Source organism: Colobus angolensis, unplaced genomic scaffold (assembly GCF_000951035.1).
Source record: "Colobus angolensis palliatus isolate OR3802 unplaced genomic scaffold, Cang.pa_1.0 Scaffold69, whole genome shotgun sequence".
Lineage (NCBI taxonomy): Eukaryota > Metazoa > Chordata > Mammalia > Primates > Cercopithecidae > Colobus > Colobus angolensis.
The window spans coordinates 9,340,740-9,364,145 of record NW_012120598.1 but is presented as its reverse complement, the minus strand read 5'-3'; the positions used below and the strand labels follow the sequence as shown (position 1 = coordinate 9,364,145).

At 34.5% G+C, this 23,406-nt stretch overlaps 1 protein-coding gene across 3 annotated transcripts in view; it reads left to right on the top strand.

Annotated features, from left to right (window-relative positions):
- The window catches only part of NCAM2 (neural cell adhesion molecule 2), a 552,904-nt gene that overhangs the window by 346,573 nt on the left and 182,925 nt on the right, over positions 1–23,406 (top strand). For all 3 annotated transcript variants that reach the window (XM_011926523.1, XM_011926524.1, XM_011926525.1), the window contains 2 exons: positions 7,367–7,527; positions 10,090–10,235. In XM_011926523.1, coding sequence (XP_011781913.1) covers positions 7,367–7,527; positions 10,090–10,235 — 307 coding nt within the window. The remainder of the gene's footprint in view (positions 1–7,366; positions 7,528–10,089; positions 10,236–23,406) is intronic.

Sequence of the window (23,406 nt, the reverse complement as noted above, 5' to 3'; positions counted from 1 at the left end):
TTTATATATTACTATAGTGTACTTTTAATCATTATTTTAGAGTGTACTCCTTCTACTTATAAAAGAGAAAAGTTAACTATAAAATAGCCTGAGGCAGTTTCTTTAGGTACTATTCCATAAGAAAGCATTGCTATCCTAGGAGATGACAACTCCATGCCTGTTCCTGCCCCAAAAGACCTTGTAGTGGGATGAGATGTGGCGGTGGAAGACATTGATATTGATAATCCTGACCCTGAGTTGGCTGAGGCTAATGTGGGTATCTTCCTTTTTTGAAAAAAAATTAGCGATTAAAAAGTTAAACGAGAAAAAATATATATCCTTATGAAATAAACAATAAAGAAAATATTTTGTATAGCTATACAATGTGTTTGTACTTTAAGCTGTTATTCAAAAAGAATCAAGAGTTTAAACATTTTAAGAGTATATAAAGTAAAAAAAGCTAAGGTGAATTTTTTTATTGAAGAAAGAAAATGTTTAGTGTAGCCGAAGTATACAGTGTTTATAAAGTCTAGAGTACTATACAGTAATGTCCCAGGCCTTCCCTTCACAGTCACTCCATTTACAACAGTAAATGTCATATATATAGAGAGAGAGCATTAACTTTATTTATTTATTTATGTATTTATTTATTTATTGTGACAGTCTCTCTTTGTCACCCAGGTTGGAGTGCAGTGGTGCAATCTCAGCTCACTGTAACTTCTGCCTCCCAGGTTCAAGTGATTCTCCTGCCTCAGCCTCCTGAGTAGCTGGGACTATAGGCACGTGCCACCATGCTTGGCTAATTTTTGTATTTTTAGTAGAGATGGTGTTTCACCATTTGGTGAGGCTGGTCTTGAACTCCTTGTGATTAGCCCTTCTCGGCCTCCCAAAGTGCTGAGATTATGGGTGTGAGCTACCACACGTAGCAAGAAAAACTTTTTATACCATATTTTTTACTGTACCTTTTCTATGTTTTGATATATTTAGATACACAGATATTTACTATTATGTTACAATTGCTTCCAATATCCAGTATAGTAACATGCTGTACAAGTTTGCAGCCTAGGAGAAATAGGCCATACCATATAGTTTAGGTGTGTAATAAGCTATACTATCTTGGTTTGTGTAAGTACACTCTATGATGTAAACAGTGCTACAAAATTGACTAGGGACATATTTCTTAGAACATACCCCTGTGGTTAGGCAAAGCATGACTGCATTATCCTTTTTATGCATTGCTGGAATCAATGTGTCAATAATTTATTAAGAATTTTTTATATGCATGGTTATGAGAAATATTATTCTATCAATTTCTTGTTCTTGACTTTTTAGGGGTCAGGGCATTACTAGTCTCATAGCATGAGTAGTGAAGTATTTCTTCCTCTTCTGTTTTCTAATGTAACTTTTATATAATGTTTCTTATTTCTTACTTAAATGTCTGGAAAAATTCCCAGTGAAAACATCTGTATCATGATTTTTCTTCAGTTCACATTTGAGTACAAATTCAATAATATTTTTCATAGAAATAGGGCTACTCAGGTAATTTTCTTTAGTGAGCTTAGTTGATTTATGCAATTCCAGGAATTTGTCCATTTCTTTTAAATGATATTTACTAGCATTAAGTCATTCATAGTATCCCTTTGTTATGCTTCAATGTGCATGTTTTCTGTAGTATTTTCACCTCTCTCATCTTGATAACCTCATAACTGGTTATTTGTTCTACTCTCTTTTTTATCCTGATTATTCTAGATGTAGGTTTACACACATACTAATTTCACTGAATCTGCTTTTGGCTTCAATTATTTTTTGTTTCCTATTCCTATTTCATTAATTTCTGGTTTTATTTTTATTATTATTTTCCTTCTGTTTACTTTGTCTTTAATTTTCTCTTCCATTTTTGGTTGTTTAAGGTGGACTTATGCCATTGATTCTAATCATTTATTCTTTCTAATATAAGCATCTGTTTTTCCTGACTAAATATGGCTATAATTGTACCCTGCTAATTTTGATATGTCATATTTCCATTTTAGGGGGGGTTTAAATAATTTTTTAAATTCTCATGTTATTTTTAATACTCTTCATTTAAAAGTATATGCTGATTTGTTTCTAGGTATTTGGGTATATTTCATAAATATTACTGCTGTTGATTTTTAACTAAATTCTATATTTATCAGGAAATAGACTTTTTAATGGTTTCAATGTATTTAACTTTATTGAGTCTTAAATTATAGTATGTGTATTTCACTATTATTGTATGGAGAAATCCCTAATATTAAATGGATCAACTCCTTTGATAGTATTGTTGAAGTCTTCTATATTTTTTTGTAGTGATTCTTCTCCAACTTTATTTTTAAATGTGTCTATTTTTTTTTTTTTTGAGACGGAGTCTCACTGTGTCTCCTGGGCTGGAGTGCAGTGGCCGGATCTCAGCTCACTGCAAGCTCTGCCTCCTGGGTTTAGGCCATTCTCCTGCCTCAGCCTCCCGAGTAGCTGGGACTACAGGCGCCCGCCACCTCGCCCGGCTAGCTTTTTGTATTTTTTAATAGAGACGGGGTTTCACCGTGTTAGCCAGGATGGTCTTGATCTCCTGACCTCGTGATCCGCCTGTCTCGGCCTCCCAAAGTGCTGGGATTACAGGCTTGAGCCACCGCGCCCGGCCAATGTGTCTATTTTTATATTCAGTTCTCTCTGTTTTGCTTCATATTTTTTGAAGCTCTAGTATTATGTGTTTAAATATTTATTCATGTACATCAGCATGTGAAAATTATTATTTAATGGCTTTGTTTAAGGATGGAAAAAATGATACCATATAGAACTTTGTTTCAGTCTTCTGGTTTTCATTTTGCTGTGTCTTCAAGTTAACTAAGTTACGTCACTATATCTTCAAGTTTACCAATCTTTTCTACTGTAATGTCTAATGTTTGTAGTCCCATCACAGTATTTCTCATCATTTTATTTTTCTTCTCTGAGAGTTTCAAAGAGATGTTTTGTATGTCCTCCATGCCTCTCTTACCATTCTCATGTTTTACTTCCTTGAAAATATTGGAATATATTTCTAATAGTTGTTTTAATAGGCATCTACTCACTTACCCTCTGTATCATATCTACATTTTGTAATTGATTGATTTTTCTCCTTCTTTTTTTCTTTATTTTTTGGAGACAGGTTCTCGCTCTGCCACCCAGGGAGGAGTGCAGTGGCACTCATTGCAACCTCCAACTCTGGGGCTCAAGTGATCTTCCTGATTCAGCATCCCCGGTAGCTGGGACTATAGACATGTGCCACAATGCCCAGTTAATTTTTTATTGCTATTTAGAGAAGTGGTTTCAGTATGTTGCCAGGGTTGATCTTCAAATCCTGGCTTCAAGAAATCCTCCTGCCTTGGTTTCCCAAAGTGCTGGGCATACAGGTGTGAGTCACTGTGCCTGGTGATTTTTCTCTTTCCTCTGGGTCATAGGTCATATTTTCATGTTTATTTACTATCTTGGTAATTTTATTTATTTATTTATTTATTTTTTTTATTTGAGGCAGAATCTCGCTCCGTCGCCCAGGCTGGAGTGCAGTGGTGTGATCTTGGCCCACTGCAACCTTCACCTCCCTGGTTCAGGCGATTCTCCTGCCTCAGCCTTCAAGTAGCTGGGAATACAGGCATGTGCCACCACATGGCTAATTTTTGTATTTTTCGTAGAGATGGGGTTTTGCTATGTTGGCCAGGCTGGTCTTGAACTCCTGACCCCAGGTGATCTGCCCGCCTTGGCATCCGAAAGTGCTGGGATTGCAGGTGTTAGCCACCATGCCTGGTTGTTTCCTGTTGTCCAGGCTGAAGTGCAGTGGTGTGATCTTGGCTCACTGCAACCTCAACCTCCCGGATTCAAGTGATTCTCCTGCCTCAACCTCCCAAGTAGCTGGGACTACAGGCACCCGCCACCATGCCCAGCTAATTATTTTGTACTTTTTGTAGAAATGGGGTTTCACCATATTGGCCAAGCTGGTCTGTAACTCCTGAGCTTGTGATCTGCCCACCTTGGCCTACCAAAGTGATAGGATTACAGGCATGAGCCACCATGCCCAGCCAGGAATTTTTAATTGGGTTCCATTGTGTTTTGGGGTGCTGAATATTTTTGTATTATTTTACTTTGTTTTATAGATGTAGTTAAGTGACTTGGAAAAAGTTTTATTTGAGGAAGAAGTTCCATTTAGACTCTTCTAGGTGCATCCAAACCACCTTCAGTCTAGGGTTAATCTGGTTCCATTACTGATGCAATATTATTCTAAGGACATGATTCAAGCCCTGTGTTTTAGGATATCTTTTTACTCTGGGTGGTTGAGTTGCAGATTATTCCCGGTGCTATGTGAGTTTCTGGGATTATTGTACTTTATATTTTCTAATGGTTCTTTCCCTCATCTGAGAAAGCCTTACTAGTATACACTCATTGATCAATACTCAGTTAAAGATTTGTTGGGAACCCTCTGCAGATATCTATAGCTCTGTTGCTTGTGCAACTCTCTTCTCTCACATTATCTGACCTGCACCTTCTAGTCGCTTTGACCTTCCCCAACCGCACACTCTTGTCTTCCAACCCAGATACACTGCCTGACTCTGTTCGTGTTCTCTCCCTCCCCCAGCTGCAGCCTGAAAACTCTCTGCAGGCAGTCAGCGATGGAGGTACTCATAGGCCACTGTCATATGCAGTCAGTTGGCTAATGTTTGAAAACTATTGTTTTGTATGTATAGCCAGTGTTTTTGTTGTTTAAATTGGGAGCATATAGTTCCTGTTACTATAATATTGTTCAAAATGAAATTATCATTCAATTCTTTACTGTTTACCTTAATTCTGTGTTCCTGACCCCCATATTCTTGTACCTGAAAAATGGGGCACTTAGAGAAGTGGTTTGAGTTTGAAAGAATGGGCTTCATGCTTGTATCAGAATCCCTTGGAGTGATTTTTAGACATTAACATTTCACAGACAAGGACTGTGAATAGCAATAGGAGCATATTCTGTCCGACTTTACTGGGAGGGAGTAATAAGGTATTTATTGGGAGGGAGTAATAAGGTATTTATTGGGAGGGAGTAATAAAGTGTTAGTAATATTTCCTTATTTATAGTGGCTTAATCATATTTCCTATTGAGCATTTAAAGTGAATGTAATTTGTACACACTTATGTTCTCTAAATATGTTAAGTTTTTCCCCTCTATTTCAAAGGCCAAATCAAGGATTTTTATTTTCCCTTGAAAATTCCCAGAGTAGTACAACCATCTTTCTTGTCATATCTCCGGTTAAAACAGATCACCTCCCTCTCAAAAAAGTTGTAAGTCCACTAATGAAATGTGCATTAACCTCTATTAATGCCAACCAGATTATGGATTCCTCATGATGGGTGGCAACTAATTTGCTATACATCAAACATTTAGCACAATATTTTATATGAAGTAAGGAGATAACCCTCTTTATTAGAAAGAACACTGGAACTTAATTAACCTGCCGCTTTTATTAATGGGTGAGCCTGTCTTTTTATTTGTGAGTTGAGGAGTGGAGATACACACATACTGTAGTTCTCTGACTTTGAAGGAGTAAGCAGAGGGAAAATGCACATTATTTATAATTGTGAGTGCTGAAACCTCTACCATGCTATGATTATTATTATAATTATTATTAGGAAACAAATAACTTTCATTGAAGATATTGAGAAATATATCACTAATTATGATAAAAACCCTATCTACATATTAAATTCTAGACAAAAACTCTGAAATGTCATTTTTATACCTGTTGTAAAGATTACATTAGTAATAATATCAAAAATATATATAAAAGATACTATATATGCATTTATTATTATTATTATTATTTCTTTTTTCGGATAGTCCCACTCTGTAGCCTAGGCTGGAGTACAGTGGTGTGATCTCAGCTCACTACAGCCTGCCTCAGCATCCCTCCCAAGTAGCTGGGATTACAGGCACCTGCTACCACACCTGACTAATCTTTGTATTTATAGTAGAGACAGAGTTTCACCATATTGGTCAGGCTGGTCTCGAACTCCTGACCTCAAGTGATCCACCCGCCTGTGCCTCCCAAGGTGCTGGGATTACGGGCGTGGGCCACCACACCCCAACCCATTTGTTATTATTTTGTGAATCCTAACTTTGCAGTCTTCCACTCCTCTTAAGAAATGTTACGTACTTCATGGTACATTTAGAGATGTCATGAGAAACTGGAAAACAAATTCTATTGAGCATAGACATATCAAGATTATGTTCATATATGTATTAGTGGTTTCTGGAAAGTAGAACCAGAATTCACTGGAAGGAACTGTGTAGTGTATCAGAGAAATGTTTGATTTTATTTTAGGAAATAGCTTTAATAATATTTATAGAGATTTGTTTTTTAATTTAAACTTGTATGGACAAGCAGATCTCTCCACCCCAATGGACAAATTCCAAAACTTTTCATTAGTGGTTTTAAAATCAATTCAGTCATCCAAAATACTATTATAAGAAAAATATAGGAGGGGATGCAAAGAAGAGAAAAGAGGAAAAAAGATGTATAAAATGAAAGTGAGGAGAATATGCAACATAAAAAGATTTCAGAAATACTGAGGGAAATCATAGAAATATTTCAGATTTTAATATATTGAAAATATTTCTTACTGTAGATTATAGTAAAAATGTTTGAAAGCCATGGTTTTAAAGGACAACATAAACTAGAATTGAACAGAATGAGATGTATTTCAGTAGAGAAAAAAATCTTAAAATATTGATTATTATTGGTGACTAAGAGGAAACAGAGAAACAATTTATTTTCCTCATTGAAGAATAAAATTATCATATTCAAAATAGTTTCTAAATTAATTGTGTTTTCATATAATTCTCCAGTCTTACTATTTTATCGTCAGTACTTACATGCAATATACATTTATGATGTATTTACATTGTATTTACTTTGAAGCTTCTTTGAAGAAATTTTCTATGTAAATTATTTTAAATGTGTCCCAGGAAGGGAGTAAATAAATATATATAATAAATATGTATTGTCTCACCAACATTTAATTGTGTGTGGTATTAAAAACAGCAAACAAATTTTTTTTTTTTTTTTAACTAATAAAGTACAAATTTAACTGATAGACTTTTTGCCTGGTAACTGTAGAGATTTTGACATAGCTCAAATGTTATTCTTGTGTCTATATTCAAAAACAATTTCAAGTATAATTTTATTGTTTATTCATTAGGTTCTGAGGCTACTAAAAATATATTTTTGATTGAAATATAGCCCTGTCTTTCAATGATGATAACCATGTAGTCATCAATGTCTATAGATAAAAAGTTGATTATAATCTCCTAAATTATAAAGTCAGATTTGTGAGGATGAACCTCTTTTTTCTTCTTTAGGAATGGCAAACTCATTGAAGAAAATGAAAAGTATATATTGAAAGGGAGCAATACAGAACTGACTGTCAGGAACATAATCAATAGTGATGGTGGTCCTTATGTCTGTAGGGCCACAAATAAGGCAGGAGAAGATGAAAAGCAAGCTTTCCTCCAGGTCTTTGGTAAGTATTAATAGCATAGTGGTTAAAACTGTTGTGTCTAGTGGAAGATCAGAGTCAAATTCTACTCTCATAATTTGAACTATTTAAACTTTCTGTATTAAACCCATTTCATCTTCTCTGTAATACGTTTTAAATTTTAGCTACCAGATAGAATTATCTGAAGAATAACATAAAATCACACATGCAAATTTTTGTAAGTCTTTGATACGCTTGTAACGGAAGCTGGAAAAAGTTCATTTAAATTACACCTAGTGAGGTTTGTCATCCGTATCTGTAAGGCTGGATCTTTGTAAGTCTCTAAATGACACACGTTAGGATCAGTTTCACTTACAATGTATTTCAAAAGGGCACCTTTATAAGGCTACAGTTTAAAAACATTGACTTGTAACTGTACTTAAATATTCTCTTTCATTTAATTAAATGAAAATATAAGATAAATATCTTCCGTATTTACCAAGAGCCATATTATCTTCTTTGGGTTACTTATACAGCATAGAAAACTAGTACTTTACAAACATATATTGATGTAGCTTCAATTATGTTTACAAGAAGAAAGACAATGATGGCAGTGGGTGTTTCTAATAGAATTTTTCCGTTTCAATAGTGTAACACTAAAAACTATATGCCCTCTTAACATTTAATATGTTTTCTCCAACTTTAAAAACATTGTTATTGAAGTGCTTTCACCACAAAAATAAGGAAAAGGAAGGAAGGAGAAATCTGAGAGTAAGAAGGACCAGTGTTTGCAGTTGACAGGTGCAGCGGTGCCCCTTGCACTGACCATGAGATGAACGGTAACCCCTGCATGGACGTGCCCTCTGCTGACTGGCCCTGTAGTCACTGCTGGAAGCATTTTCTGAATGAGAGAGATATTTATAAAGCTTATATTCGAGTGGAGTGACACGGAGAATAAACAGCTATACCAAAATGTATTGAAATAAAAAATACAATTTTAAAAGTAGAGAGGTTTTGAGAGTGAAACTGGATAAATCAGGTAGCATTGGATAAAGAGAAGTATTGTCTTGGATAGCATGATGTTGGAAAGTTATTCTGAAGGATAATGTTTAGGTGGTGTTTACACAAAAATCTAATGATCAGAAGTAGGCCAAGCTAAGTCTAGAGAAGATTGTTCATTTAGAGGGAAGAGTAAATATACTTAACATTTTTAGAAATTGTTGAAAGTCCCTAACTTGTTCTAGCAGTGTTCCTCACTTGAAAATTTTTTTTTCTATAAAACCTACAAAATTGAATAAGTATGACTCAATATAAAAATAATCGTATTAGAAATAGTATTGTGTGAGATTATTCCCAAGGGTAGATGGTCTTAATCTGCCTCAATGTACTCATCTGAAATAGTAGTTACATCCTTTTTATCAGGATTGGAATGGAAAAGAAAAAAGAGATTTTTTTTACATTTCTGATATTTTCATCCTTTCCAGTAGAAAATAAGACATGAAAATTTTACATGTTATGTTATTGTTGTAGTCACTTTTGTGCAGTAACATTCAACAAACTTTTGTTGCACTTGACACAAAATTGTATGTGTATTGTGGGAATATAACTAAATCTATTACAGTGAATGAAATAAAGAGTGAATTGTTAAAAAATTCTGTATGCTGTTTTTCTGATACCAAGACTGTTATTTTCTGAGCTTAAGAACAACTTATTTGTGTTTCTTGGTTAAATGTGTTAAAAGATGTTAAAAGTAACTCACACTGAAATAATGAGTACTCGATTGTATCCATTTTATATCTAAACAAGCAAAAATTTAGGAAATGCAGATAACACAGATTTCAAAAAATGAAGCTCTCTGAAACTATTTAAGTTTATGCAGGGACATATTTCGGTATTGAGATAATTAAAATTAGTAGACATAATGCTTTTCTTTTTATACAATCTATGATTAAAATTTAGTTCCGTTATCTAATATATTATTAAGTAAACTGAAGTCCAAATAAATCAAGTGGAATAATATATATACATAACATGTAAATATATTTACTTAGTAAATGTTTCAAAATTTTATATGATTCTACTTGCGACATTTTCAGGATATATCATCATTTACTTCTTTGGTGAAATTGTTAAAGGTTAAGAGAGAATTAAAACAATTGTGTGTGCATGTGTCTGTATAAATATATTCATGTGTATGTACATGTGTGTATATACATATATGTGCACACATATGCACCTATATACATGTGCCTTTAAAGGAAGAAATTTTGATTTTGTGGCTTTAACATAGGAAAATAAATATAGAAATGGCTTTTAAATTGGCAAAATTTTGAAACAAATTATAATTATTATAGTTTGGATGTTGGTTTCTAAGCCACCTCAAGTTGTTTTGCATAATGATAACAAATGAATATTATTTCCTAAATGTTTCTTCCTATACTATTCAACTGTCCTGGCACATCTGTAAAGCAAAGCAGGTCACTGTAATTCTGCAAAGCTAATAATATCATACTATACTAAGGTAGACTTAAATACCCATCATGACTTTTGTCTGAGAAGTAATATTTTCCTCCAATACCGATTGAGTAATATATATATTCTTTACAGTACAGCCTCACATAATACAGCTTAAAAATGAAACTACATTTGAGAATGGTCAAGTCACTCTCATATGTGATGCAGAAGGGGAGCCTATTCCAGAAATCACTTGGAAGAGAGCTGTGGATGGCTTCACGTTCACTGAAGGTGACAAGGTAACCACATCTCAATATGTAATGTTTCCATTACCATACAATTTCAGCATTTTCAATATCATTGAATCTCAAATTAGTCTTCAATGTACCTAGTAACTTGTAGGATCAAATAAATGGTTTAATTTTTAAAAAGGTAACTAACACAATGTCGGCCTTACCACTTTGGCGGGGGGAGGAATGTCAGTGTGAAATATTTAAAGATGTTCTTTATTAAGTCACAAACATTTAGGCTATTGATATTATTAACGTTGCTTAACTAGACTTTTGTTATACATTGAATCTATAATATATGTTATTGCAGTTTTAACCCCTGCTGTATAAATATCTGGCCTTTGCAAATTCACTGACCATGAGAAAAGTGCTAGGACAAATACTATTGCCATTTTAATAACAGGAATAAAGATTTACAAACCAGTACATTCGACTTTAAACCTCAGCAGTTTCAGTTTATTAAAGAAATGATTGTATATTTAGAAAATACTGTGGTGAGTGATGAGCATTGGAAGGGATTTGCGAAGAAGATTTACTTCAAATTAATTTAATGTGTTTTCTGCTTAGACAGGTGTCAACAAACTACAGTACATAGGGCAAATTTGGCCTCCGGCCTGTTTTGGTAAATAAAGTTTTATTGAAACTAAAGCAAAAAGTAATTTAAATTCAAAGAAGTCTGGCTGTCATTCAATGCTTTACCCTTTAGAATTGTCTTTCTGCAGTAGAAGTGTAGGTTCTGCTTTCATATAATTTAGAATCTAATGTAGAGAAATAAGTACAAACAAATTACATCATTGTCATGACCTTTAACCAGAATGCATTCAACTTGCTTAGAAATTAATGAAACATTACTATATGTTTCACTATACTTCATGGATTTTAATTACTATTCTCTTTCACAACTATTCATACAAACTTCAAATACAAACAAAAGAGAAAGGAAAAGATGGTGAAATATTGAAATGATAGAACTGGCAAGTTCGCATAAGTGAATATTATAAAATTAGGGTATTACATTGCTTTTCTCTACTCAATGTTAAAGAGAAACCTCCTTTAAACTTTTTTCATTATTAACTTTATTTAGGTAAAGAGTCCGATTTCTAAAGTATTACACCTCAATATGACTTTGATTTATTAGCATTAATAGTAAAAAAAAAAAAAGAAATAGAAATGTTTGTCCATAGTACACTTTACGTCAGTCCATCCCATCATGTTATATTTAACAACTGGCTAAACCCATAAATTCACCAAAAAAGTAATCTCTCTGGTCAATTTATTACGTTCCTTTTGAAAGACTGTGTTATCATATATATTACTCTTTTTTGTCTCATTTTCTCCTCCTAATGGCATTTTCAGAGATTATGTCTATTTGATAATTGTACTGTTTTGACATACTTATTTTATATATTCAAGTTGAAAATCAAATTTATAAAATGTGAATGACAATCATAATCTTCTGCAACCCAGATAAAAGTTATAGTTTGTTTTAATATATTCTTAAGAGAAAATCATGTATGTTACTATGACACAGTTGCCACATCTGAAAACAATTAAATTTCTGTGAAATTAAAAAAATAGAATCAGATATCTGAAACCATAGAGGACTGTTTTTATGTTTCAGTTTTGCACATTTATTTAGATTAGATCACTCAAAAGTATTTACTTTCATGCCCTTAGACTGTTTTTATCATACCTCCATATTTCTAATGCTGTTTTCTAATTATTTTTCAGCTTACTTTAAAATTCTTAAAAGTTATCTTCTCAAAGACAGTTTTTACTCTTCATTTAATGAATGTTACCTTACATATTATGCAGAGAATGAAAGATAAATTATACTCAGTTATTTTATTAATAAAATGTCATCAAGTAACAAGAAAGCTGTTATATTTTATTCTTGGATCTATGCCCCAGGCCACCCCAAACTACACATACATATTTATTCTGTAGTAACTGTGAAAAATAATCTTATAGCTTTTGTTTCCTAAGGAGTATATTAAAAAACACATCTTGTTTTAAGAAAATCTGACTTGGATTCGTTGCAAAAAAAAATTATAGAATCTCAAATATGCTTTTCTACACAAGTTTAATCCAGTCAATAAAGAAATTAAGTCTATTGTATTTCTATTATATTTCTCCAAATATATTTTAAGATCCTCTACTTATTTCTATCCTCCAGTAAGCTTCTTTTCCCCTAATATTTCCTGTTTCTTGAATAGCATAATTCACAAATCAAGTGGTTGAGCTAAACTTTGAAGTAAACTAAATCTAGTTTTGAATCTCAACTCTGTCATTTATGATGCCTCAGCATGATAAAATTGAGTTCAAAGAGTCCAGATAACATTGTCAGTGTTGTTTGAACTCTTTTTAATATGAATTTTTAATATGATTTTTTCATCTTTAAAATGTTGATAGTATTTACCCTCTTGTCATAAGGAAGATGAGTACATTACAAATGCATATCAATATTTACCATATTATAAATATCCAATAAACTTTAGTTTTTACCTTGTCATATTACAAATTTACAGTATAAATTTACAAATTTTACTTTGTCATATTACAATTTTACAGTATGGCTTCATATAATACAGATTAAAAACGAAACTACATATGACAATGGTCAAGTCACACCTGAAGCATGGTTTATCTTGTTGCCTCCATAAAGTATAACACCTAAGGTTTAATTAAATTTAATGAGATCGTATTATTCCTATCATGGAAAGTAGCATGGGATTGTACTTTCCATAAGAATCACTTGGGAAGACTATCAAAGTGCAGATTCTAGATTTCCACTTCTTAAAGTTGATTTAGTCTGTGTAGCCCAGGGTATAGGAACGCATATTAAATCAACTCATTAGTTGCTGTCATACTATTAGTCTTCAGGCCATATTTTGGGAAACAATTTCAAGTAAGGATGAAATTTAACAGCTATTATTTTCAACAGAAAAATGATCTTAACCAATTAGTTGACACCTGATAGGGGCTTGGGAAGTATAAAACTAAACTAAACTAAACTAAATGTCCATTATGCATGTATCAGTCAAGTTTTGATGAAACTGAAATATATAGGTCAAAAATAGTGAACTATCACTGATGTCATATAGTAAAAACTAATAATTTCATCCAACAACATGGCATTGTATTTAGCAAATATGTTCATTCTTTTAGATTTTTCAAAGAGGGAAGGTCTCAATTAACATTTTTTTTTTTTTTTGGTCTAACTTCTCAATCACCAGTTAAGACAAAAAAAATGGGGATAAAATACCATTTGACTTAAATGTATAGATAAGTGAATGCTCTTATACTGAGTTCAAGAATTAAATAAACATACTCAACACAGTCCCAAGTAGCATGAGACTTACAGCCCTCCCCTGTGTGAGAAGACATGCTAAGATAACCTTGACCAAGGGGGACAATGGTGAGCCCATTGTCTCTTTGGGATGGTCCTTTCTGAAAAGAAAAAAAGGAGTGGTTAGGAAGTGTATTTAATTTTTTATGTCTCCATAGTTACCAATCAGATATCTCTTAACTTCCCGTGGGAGAAATAAGTAAGGGACTTCAAAAGTCCAACTGTGGTATGTTAGAAGACCTTCCTCCCCATGGAATAAATGATTAAGAGTTCATGAATAGCATTCACTGCCCAACTAACAATATGCTAATAACCTTTAAATCACCATATACATAACTATCTCGATTTATCTTCTAGTATTAGTACTGCATAGTAAATGACCTTATAATATAATGGCACAAACCAGTAATTTTCTCTCACTTCTGAGTTTGTGCATCAGATGTTTGAGTAAGGCTTGGCCCAGTGGTTATCACTTGGAATCTTTAATGTGCTTGTATCAGATGTTGCTACTAGTGTTGCTTGTAGTTGTAGTTATGAGAAGGTTCAACTTTGCTGAGAAGCCAACATGGCTCACTTAAGTGGCTAGCATTCAGTCTTGACTGTGGGCTGCAAGCTCAGGTGGAGCTGTTTTTGGAAAACCTATATGAAGCCTCTCCAGTGTGTCTCAGAGCAGTCTACTCTCTCTTGTGGCAGCAGGCTTTCTCCACAGAGAACATTTCAAAAGAATCAGGCCAGACAGACACTACCTGGTCTACTCTGACATAGTCTTGGAAGACACACATTGTCACTTCTGCCACAGTATATTGGTTACAAACAAATTATAAGGTTCTCTAATCCAACATGAGAGGAATTAGGCACTCCTCTTGATGGGGAAGGATTCATAGTCATATTATAGATGAGTATGTGGAGTAGGAGATATTGTTAAGGTCATCTTTGAAAATGCCTCTATAATTTATCTCAACATATTCCCATGACTTAAGTCCAGGCATTTTCCCAGGCTTGCAGATGAGGAAACTGAGGCTCAGGAAAATTCAGGGATTTTTACAAGGTCACACAGGGAGTAAGTGGCAGTGCCAGGATTTGAACAGTGGTCTCTCACTCTGCATAGTGCATGCCCATGCAAGGGCTTCAGAATTCCACTAAAGTGTATGGCTGGCACTCTCATATGAATTTAAATGATATTTCTGTTTAATCAAATATAATTGAAAACTCAGAAGAAACTTTGTTTTTAAACTTATTTATAATCTGATATTACCTATTTTAAACTATTTATAATGTTCAGTAAACACCAAAACTATTTCCTGGTTTTTGTTAAAATAGATATATGTAAAAAATTACTTCATATAATGGGTGCTACCAAAATGTTTGAAAGCCCATGCCATATAAAACAATCTAGAGGTATGGGAGGGGGAGCAAAATGACAGAATAGAAGGCTCCACCGATCTTCTCACCAACCCTCCAAGGACACCAAGTTAACCATCTATACACACACACACAAACAAACACACACACACACACACACACAAAACACCTTCATAAGAACCAAAAAGCAGGTGAACACTCATAGTACTTGGTTTTAACTTCATATTGCTGAAAGAGTCACTGAAGAGATAGAAAAAAACAGTCCTGAATCAACACCACCATACCTCCACCACCCTCAGCAACCTTGACATGGTGTAGAGAGCTTCTCTGGGAGCTGGGGGAGAGAGAACATAGCAATTTTGACGCAGTGAACTCAGTCCTGACCTGTTAGAGCAGAAAGGAAAACAAGACCTAATGCAGCTGACACCTACCCACAGAGAGACCATTTAAACCAGCCCTAGCCCGAAAGGAATCACCTATCCCAGCAGTGCAAACTTGGGTGCCTGCAAACCTCACCAGTGAGGACCAAAGTGCTCTGTGTCTCCCAGTAAACTTTAAAGGAAGTCTAGACAATAAGGACTGCAACTCTTAGGAAAGAGTCCTAGTGCTGAACTGGGCCATGAGACAGTGGACTGGTGTGGAGTGGGGAGGAATGTGACATACTGATATACCAGCTGGGGTGGCCAAAGGAGTGCTGTCATCACCCCTCCCCTAACCCCAGCCTGCACAGCTTGTGGCTCCAAAAGAGACCTCTTTCTTCTGATTGATGAGAGGAAAGGAAAGAGTAGGGAGGACTCGGATAGTAGCTCTGCCACAGCAAGATAGGGCAACTGTCAGAGTTAGGAAGACCCTGTTCCATGTTCTATCTCCCAAATGGTGTTTCTATAATAGACAAACTCTGGGCCAGATGAGAACACACTGGTTTTCATGAAAGGACCCAGTCCTGGCAGCGTTCATCACTGGCTAACTAAAGAGCCCTTGGGCCCTGAATAATCCACAGTGATACCCAGGTACTACATCAAGGGCTTTGGTAAGCCTCTGAGACTTACTGGGTCCAAATAATAGCACAGCCACAGGGGGTAGAGCATGAAGTGGGCTCTTAGGGTCTTCCAATCCAGGACCTGACTCTTGGATGCCATTTCTGGACCTGCTGTGGGTCACTGTCCTGAAATGTGAGTGCAGGCCAGGCAGCATTCACTACAAGCTGACTTAAGAGCACCTTAGCCTCAGGGAACATTGTTGTAGTCTAGCAGTACTCCTTGTGGTCTGGGGTGGTGGTGGCTACAGGGTAAGGCTCCTCTGCCTTTGGAAATGCAAGGGAAGAGTGGGAAGAACTGCATCTTGTGGTTTGAGTGCCAGATCAGCCACGGTACCATAGAACACCAGGTAGACTTCTAAAGTTTTAGACCTCTAGTCTCTGACTCCTGGACAGCACCTCTGGACCCACCTGGGGCAAGGGGGACCTCGCTTCCCTGAAGGGAAGCATGCAGGCCTCATTGGCTTTGCCTCCTGCTGATTGTAGAGCCCCAGAACCTTGAGCGAACATAGGCAGTAGCCAGGGAGAGGTTACAACAGGCTTTAGGTGAGTCTGTGCTCTAGTGGCTTGAGGTCTAATACAGCACAACCTTACTGCTGGTGGCCACAGGAGGGCTTATGTCATTCATCTTCCAGCTTTATGTGAGTCAGAAAATAGACTGTGTTTGGGAGAAAGTAAGGGAAGAGAACAAGAGTCTCTGCCTGGTAATACAGATAATTTTCCCAGATCTTGTCCAAGACTATCAAGGCAGTACCTCTATGAGTCCGCAAGAACCTCAACATTACTGGGCTTTGGGTCCCTCTAAAGCAAATACAACTTAGATCACAACACCCAAGGCTTTTCAAATATCTGGGAAGCCTTCCTAAGTAGGATGGATACAAATAAACCCAAACAGTGAAGACTACAATAAATACCTAACTCTTTAATAATGAGACACTGAAGAACAACTACTAGCATTAGCACCATCCAGGAAAACATGACCTCACCAAATGAACTAAATAAGACACCAGAGACCAATCCTGGAGAAATAGGAATATGTGACTTCTCAGACAGAGAATTCAAAATAGTTGTGTTGATGAAACTCAAAAAAATCAAGATAACATGTAAATGGAATTCATAATTGGAATTCATGTGGAATTCATTCCATAGTTGGAATTCATAATTCTATCAGATAAATCTAACAGAGATTGAAATAATTACAAAGAATCAAGCAGAAATTTTGGAGCTGAAAAATGCAGCAATCATATTGAAGAATGCATTACAGTCCTTTAATAGCCGAATTGATCAAGCAGAAGAAATAGTCAGCTTGAAGACAAGCTAGTTGAAAATACACAGAGGAGAAAAAAAAAAAAAGAATAAACAACAATGAAGCATGCCTATAGGATCTAGAAAATAGCCTCAAAATGAAAATCAAGAGTATTGTCCTTAAAAAGGAGGTAGAGAAAGAGATAGGTATAGAAAGTTTATGCAAAGGGATAATAATAAGGAACTTCATAAACCTAGAGAAAAATATAAATATATAACCACAGGAAGGTTATAGAACACCAAAAGATTTCCCCAAAGAAGACTACTTCAAGGCATTTAATACTGAAACTCCCAAAGGTCAAGGATAAAGGAAAGCATCCTAAAAAGCAATATGAGAAAATAAACAAATAACATCCAATGGAGCTCCAATATGTCTGGCAGAAAACTTTTAAGTGGAAACCTTATAGGTCAGGACAGAGGGCCATGGATGAAAGAAAGGATCCTAAAAACCAACAAGAGAAAATAAACAAGTAACATACAATGGGACTCCAATACATCTGGCAGAAGACATTTAAGTGGAAGCATTACAGACCAGGAGAGAGTGGCATGACATATTTAAAGTGCTGATATTAAAAAAATCTTTTACCCTAGAATTGTATATTTGGAGAAAATATCCTTCAAGCATGAAGGAGAAACAAAAACTTTCCCATATAAACAAAAGCTGAGGGATTTCATCAACACCAGATCTGTCCTATAAGGAATGCTAAAGGAAGTACTTAAATCAGAAAGAAAATGACATTGATGAGCAATTAGTAATTACCTGATGGTACAAAACTCACTGGTAATAGGAAGTACACAAGAAAACACAGAATATTATAACATTGTAATGGTGGTATGTACCATTTACTCTTATCCTAAGTAGAAAGATTAAACAATGAAGTAATCAAAAATTATAACTACAACAAATTTTCAAGAGAATCAGTACAAGAAGATATAAATTGAAACAACAAAAGGATACAAAGTGGGGGGGACAAAGTTAAGGCATAGAGTTTTTATTAGTTTTCTTTTTGCTTGTTTGTTAGTTTGTCTATGCAAATAGTGTTAAATTATTATCAGTTTAAAATAATGGGTTATGACATGTTGTCTGCAAGACTAAAACAGAAACAACATACAGTGGAGACACAGAAAATACAAAGCAAGAAACGAAATCGTATCACCAGAGAAAACCACCTTCACTAAAGGAAGACAGGAAGGATAGAAAGAAGGAAGAGAAGACCACAACACAACTGGAAAACAACAAAATGGTAATAGTAAGTCCTAACTTATGAATAATAATAACACTGAATATAAATGGACTAAACTCTCCAATCAAAAGACATAGACTGGCTGAATGGATGAAAAAACAAGGCCCATTGATCTGTTGCCTACAAGAAACATGCTTCATCTATAAAGACTCACATAGACTGAAAATGAAGATGTGGAAAAAGATATTCCATGCCAACTGAAACCAAAAAAAAAAAACAGGAGTAACTATACTTACGTCAAACAAAATAGATTTCAAAATAAAAACTATAAGAAAAGACAAAGAAGGTTAATATATAATGACAAATGTATAAATTCAGCAGGAGGATATAATAAATAAACATCTATGCACCCAACATGGGGGCACCCAGATACATAATGGGAATATTATTAGAGCTGAAGAGAGAGGTCCCATTACAATAATAGCTGGAGACTTCAACACCCAACTTTCAGCATTGGACAAATGTTTCAGACAGAAAATCAACAAAGAAACTTCAGATGTAATCTGCACCATAGATCTAATGGATCTGGTAAATATTTATAGAACATTTCATCCAATGACTACAGAATACACATTCTTTTCCTTAGCACATGGATCATTCTCAAGGATATATACTGTATTACAAAGCAAGTCTTAATACATTTTAAAAATTAATATCAAGCATCCTTTCTGACCACAATGCAACAAAACTGGAAATTAATAATGAGGAATTTTGGAAAGTATACAAATACATGGAAATTAAACAATATGCTCCTGAATGACCAGTGTGTCAATGAAGAAATTCAGAAGGAAATTTAAAAACTTCTTGAAAGAAATGATAATGGAAGCACAAAATACAAAAATCTATGGGATACAGCAAAAGCAGTACTAAGAGGGAATTTTATAGCTATAGAAGCCTACATCAAAAAAGAGGAAAAACTTCAAATATGCAATCGAATGATAAATCATAAAGAATGGAAAAGCAAGAGCAAACCAAACCCAAAGTTAGTGGAAGAAAATAAGTAATGGAGAACAGAGCAGAAATAAATGAAATTGAATGAAAAAAATACAAAAGATCAATGAAACAATAAGTTGCTTTTTTAAAAAGTTAAAAAAAATGTACAAAACTTTAGACAGACTAAGAAACAAAGAAGATACAAGTAAATACAGTTATAAATGAAAAAGGAGACATTTCAACTGATACTGATGAGCAATTATATGCCAATAAATTGGAAAATCTAGAAGAAATGCACAAATTCCTATACACATATGACCTACACATAAACAAAATTGAGTGACATTTTTCACTATAGAAATAGAAAAAACTTTCTAAAATTTATATGGAAACACAAAAGACTCAGACTAGCCAAAGCTATCCTAAGCAAAAAGAACAAAACTGGACAATTCACATTACCTGACTTCAAATTATTCTACAGAGCTATAGTAACCAAAACAGTGTGGTACAGGAAGAAAGCCAAAACCTGAACAGACCAATAACAAGTAATGAGGTTAAAGCCGTAATAAAAAGCCTGCATAAAGAAAAGCTTGGAACCTGATGGCTTCACTGCTGTATTCTACCAAACATTTAAAGAAGAGCTAATCCCAGTCCTACTCAAACTATTTCAAAAAATAGAGAAGGAAGGAATACTTCCAAGCTCATTCTATGAGGCCAGTATTACTTTCATACTTAAAAAGAAGACACATCAAAAAAAGTGTCTGATGAATATCGATGCAAAAATCCTCAACAAAATACTAGCAACCAAATTCAACAATACATTATACAAATAACTCATCATGACAAAGTGGGATTTTTCCCTGGGTCAACATACATAAATCAATCAATGTGATACATCATATCAACAGAATGAAGCATAAAAACCATATGATCATTTCAGTTGATACTGAAAGAGCATTTGATAAAATTTAACATCCATTCATGATAAAAACCCTCAAAAAAACTGGGGATAGAAGGAATATATGTCAAAATAATAGGGGCCATATATGACAGACCTACAGCTAGTGTCATACTGAATGTAGAAATACTGAAAGTGTTTCCTCTAAGATCTGAAACATTACAAGGACGCCCACTGTCACCACTGTTATTCAACTTAATAATCAAAGTACCAACTAGAACAATCAGACAACAGAAAGATAGAAATGATATCCATATTGGAAAGGAAGAAGTCAAATTACCCTTGTTTTTAGGTCATATGTTTGGAAAACTCTAGAGACTTCACAAGAAAACTGTTAGAACTTATAAATTCAGTAAAGTTGCAAGACACAAAATCAACATACAAAAATCAGTAGCATTTTAATATGTCAACAGTGAACAATGTGAAAAATAAAAGCTATCCCATTTACAATAGCTGCACATAAAATTAAATACCTAGGAATTAACCAAAGAAATGAAATGTATCTGTAATGAAAACTTTATAAACACTGATGAAAGAAATTGAAGAGGACACCAAAAAATGAAAAAATATTGCATTTTCATGGATTGGAAGAATCAATATTTTTAAAATGTCCATATTACCCAAAGCAATCTACAGATTCAATGCAATCCCCTTCAAAATTTAATGACATTTTTCACAGAAATAGAAAAACCTTTCTAAAATTTTATGGAACCACAAAAGACTTAGAATAGCCAAAGCTTCCCTAAGCAAAAAGAAAACTACTGGACAAATCACATTTCCTGACTTCAAATGACACAATAGAGCTATAGTAACCAAAACATCATGGCACTGGTGTACACAGATACATAGACCCATGGAACAGAATAGAGAACCTAGAAACATATCCACACAACTACAGTCAAGTCATTTTCGGCAAAAGTGCCAATAATACACAATGGGGAAAAGACAGTCTGTTCAATAAAAGGTGCTGGGGAAACTGGATATCCATATGCAGAAGAACAAAACTTGACCCCTGTCTCTCACCAAACACAAAAATCCAATCAAAATGGATTAAAGACTTAAATCTAAGACCTCAGACTATGAATCTGTTACAAGAAATCATTGGGGAAAATCTCCAGGACATTGGCCTGGGCATAATTTTTTGAGCAATACCCCACAAGCACAGGCAACCAAAGCAAACATAGGCAAGTGGGATCACATCAAATGAAAAACCTTCTGCACGTCAAAGGTTATAATCAACAAAGTGATGAGACAACAAACAGAATGGGAGAAGATATTTGTAAACTACCCATCTGACAAGGGATTAACCAGAATATATATAAAGCTCAAATAATTCTATAAAAAAATACAATTATCTAATCAAAAACTGGGCAAAATATATGAATACACATTTCTCAAAAAAGACATACAAATGGCAAACAGATAATGTGAAAAGGTGCTCAACGTCGTGGATCATCAGACAAATGCAAATGAAAGCTACAATGAGATGTCTTCTCACTCCAATTAAAATGGCTTATATCCAAAAACTATGCAATAAGAAATGCTGACAAGGACGTATAGAAAAGGGAATCTTTTGTACACTCTGAGTGGGGAGATAAAATAGTAAAATAACAATGAAGAACAGTTTGGAGGTTCATCTAAAAAACTAAAAATTGAGCTACTATGTGATCCAACAATCCCACTGCTGGGCATATGCCCAAAAGAAAGGAAATCAGTACAACAAAGAGATATCTGCACTCCTATGTTTGTTGCAGCACTGTTACAATAGCTAAGATTTGGAAGCAACGTAAGTGTCCATCAAGAGATGAAATGGATAAAGAAAATATACACAGTTGGGTACTATTCAGCCCTAAAAAGATGAGATCCAGTCATTTGCAACAGCATGGATGGAACTGGAGATCACTGTGTTAAGTGAAATAAGCCAGGCATAGAAACACAAATATCACATGTTCTCACTTATTTTGGGGATCTAAAAATCAAAACAATTGAACTCAAGTACATAGCTCATAGAAGGATGGTAACCAGATAATGGGAAGTGTAGTGAGGTGGGGGGTGGTAAGGATGGTTAATTGGCAAAAGAAATAGAAAGAATGAATAAGACCTACTATTTGATAGTCCAACAGGGTGAGTATAGTTAATACTAACTTAATTATACCTTTTAAAATAACTTAAGTGTAATTGGATTGTGACTCAAAGGATGAATGCTTGAGGGGGTGAATACCCCATTTTCTTGAAGTGCTTTTTTCACATTGCATGCCTGTATCAAAACATCTCATGTACCCCACAAAAACGTACACCTACTACATACCCCAAAACTTAAAAATTAAAAAAATCTAGAATCTTAACACTATTCTCACTGTAAAATAAATGATTAAGATAGTAAACAAATATTTTCAGAGTTCATCTTCAACGATCATGGGTTAAAGTTTTAATAACTGTAACTCACTAACTACTATGTGTTCCTAATTGTTTTTATTTTATTGTTGGGCACAATTTTATACTACAATCCAGGACAGCTTCAAATAGTGATAGAATTATATTATTTCACATAAATGCTACTGGGAAAAAATTATGCCTTTTGTATGAAATTTCTAATATTCTACTGGTTTCTGATGCTAATAACCCTTCATTGCTTTGAGGAAGATACTGAACTGTTGAACTGTGCATATGAATATGGCATAAACTAGCCTTGTATAATGTGTTATCCTTCAGAAACAACAGAATTCACAGTGGTTAAAAACAGATCTATTTTAAGCTAATGACTATTGTTATCTGTAATCCAAAGCATTTTATGTACATGTAAAATAATATATGTAATTTTTAAACCTGTTCAGATCAATTTCAGATATACATATAAGCATATCTATTTTCCTTAGAAATATTTTCTAATATCCAGGCCTGGTGCAGTGGCTCACGCCTGTAATCTCAGCACTTTGGGAGGCCGAGGTGGGTGGATTACGAGGTCAGGAGATCGAGACCATCCTGGCTAACAC